This window comes from Parus major, unplaced genomic scaffold (genome assembly GCF_001522545.3).
Source record: "Parus major isolate Abel unplaced genomic scaffold, Parus_major1.1 Scaffold507, whole genome shotgun sequence".
Classification (NCBI taxonomy): domain Eukaryota; kingdom Metazoa; phylum Chordata; class Aves; order Passeriformes; family Paridae; genus Parus; species Parus major.
Window position 1 is genome coordinate 21,179 of NW_015379398.1, and position 1,642 is coordinate 22,820.

The window sequence follows — 1,642 nt, forward strand, 5'->3', positions numbered from 1 at the left end:
ATGTCCACCCCCGCTTTGGGAAGGGTCACGTCCACGCTGGGGGTTTCTCCTTTCACCCCAAATTTGGGCATTTTCAGCTTGGGGAACTTCAGCTTCCCCTCGGGTCCTTGGAGCTCCAAATCCGGCGCTTCCACCTCGACTTTGGGGCCTTTGATGTCCAGTCCTGGGGTCTTCAGCTCCCCTTCCAGTTTTGGGGCAGAAACATCCAGATTTCCCTTCACTCCCGGCCCTTTGAGGTCGACATCGGGCACGGAGATCTGGGGGGTCTTGATGCTCATCTCGGGCATCTTCACCGCGGGGCCTTTGATGTCCACTCCAGGCACCTCCACCCCAATTTGGGGCCCTTTGAGGTCCAGTTGGGGCCCCCTCAATTCACCGCCCATGGTCGGCACGGACACGTCCACTCCTCCTTTCAAGCCCTTCACGCCAACGTCCATCTCCACGCCCTTCAGGCCACCCCCTGGACAGGCCACTGCCACCTCGGGACCCTTCACGTCCACCTGGAGCCCCTTGGGGCCGAGTCCCTTCAGGTCCCCTTCCACCCTGGGGCCCCTCAGGTTCAGGTTCACGTCCGACAGCGAAATTTGGGGCGTTTCCACCTTTTTGAAGGTGGGGCCTTTCCATTCTCCTTCCAGGGCCACCTCGGGGACGGCCACCCCCTTGGGGACCTCCGCGGCGGCGCCGTCGCCCTGGACGGTGAATTCGGGGAAGGTCACGTGCGGGATTTGGATTTTCCCCTTGGCGCCGTCCGGGGCCGGGAGCTCCACGCCGGCGACGTCCGGCGGAGCCTCGGTGGCGCCTTTGACCGCCACGTCCACCCGCGGCACCGGGGACGAGCGGGTGACGTCCACCTGCGGGGCCGGAGCTTCTCCGCCAGCCTGGAACCCGAATTTGGGGATTTTTAACGCCGGGATTTTGATTTTCCCCACGTCCGGCGGCGGCGAGGAGCCCGCGAGCTCTCCCGGCGCACACGGAGCGTGGAATCGCCCGTCCGGCTCTCCGAACTGTCCGTTGGCCTCGATCCGGGGAGACCCCGGGAAGGCACCGGAGCCCTTCCAGCCCGGGAGGGATTTTCCAGTTTCTCCAGCAGGAATTTGGCTCTGGGGCTCCGTCCGCAGGTGAAGCCCCTCGGGAGTCACCCCGAGCTCCGGCGTGGGGACGCAGACGTTGAATTCGGGGCTCCCGGTGACGCCGAGGTCGCCGTCGTGGCTGGTGACGTCCACGGTGTAGGCGGTGACCTTGCGGGTGACGGTGATGGTTCTGCTCTGCGTCCCCCCGGCCTCGGCGTCCGGCCCCTCCTCGGACCGGAGCCGCGGTTTGATTTTGGTGGTGTAGATGCGCTGGTACTCCTCGTCATCGCCGCTCTGCGGGCAGGAGACGGCAACGGTGAGAGACGGGACGCTGCTTCCTCCCCGTCCTCATCATCATTCTCATCTTCATCTCATCCTCATCTTCATCTCATCCTCATCTCATCCTCATCATCCTCATCTCATCCTCATCTTCATCTCATCCTCATCTGATCCTCATCATCATCTCATCCTCATCTCATCTTCATCTTCATCTCATCCTCATCATTTCATCCTCCCCACATCTCCCTCCTCATCCTCCCCGTCCTCATCATCATCTCATCCTCATCTCATCT

General features: G+C 62.6%; 1 protein-coding gene across 1 annotated transcript in view; it reads right to left on the reverse strand.

Moving 5' to 3' along the window:
* LOC107199223 (neuroblast differentiation-associated protein AHNAK) overlaps positions 1-1,418 on the reverse strand; it is a 19,127-nt gene extending 17,709 nt beyond the window's left edge. The window contains exon 1 of the mRNA XM_033511718.1: positions 9-1,418. Coding sequence (XP_033367609.1) covers positions 9-437 — 429 coding nt within the window. The 5' untranslated portion in view covers positions 438-1,418. The remainder of the gene's footprint in view (positions 1-8) is intronic.
* Positions 1,419-1,642: the final 224 nt, after the last annotated feature.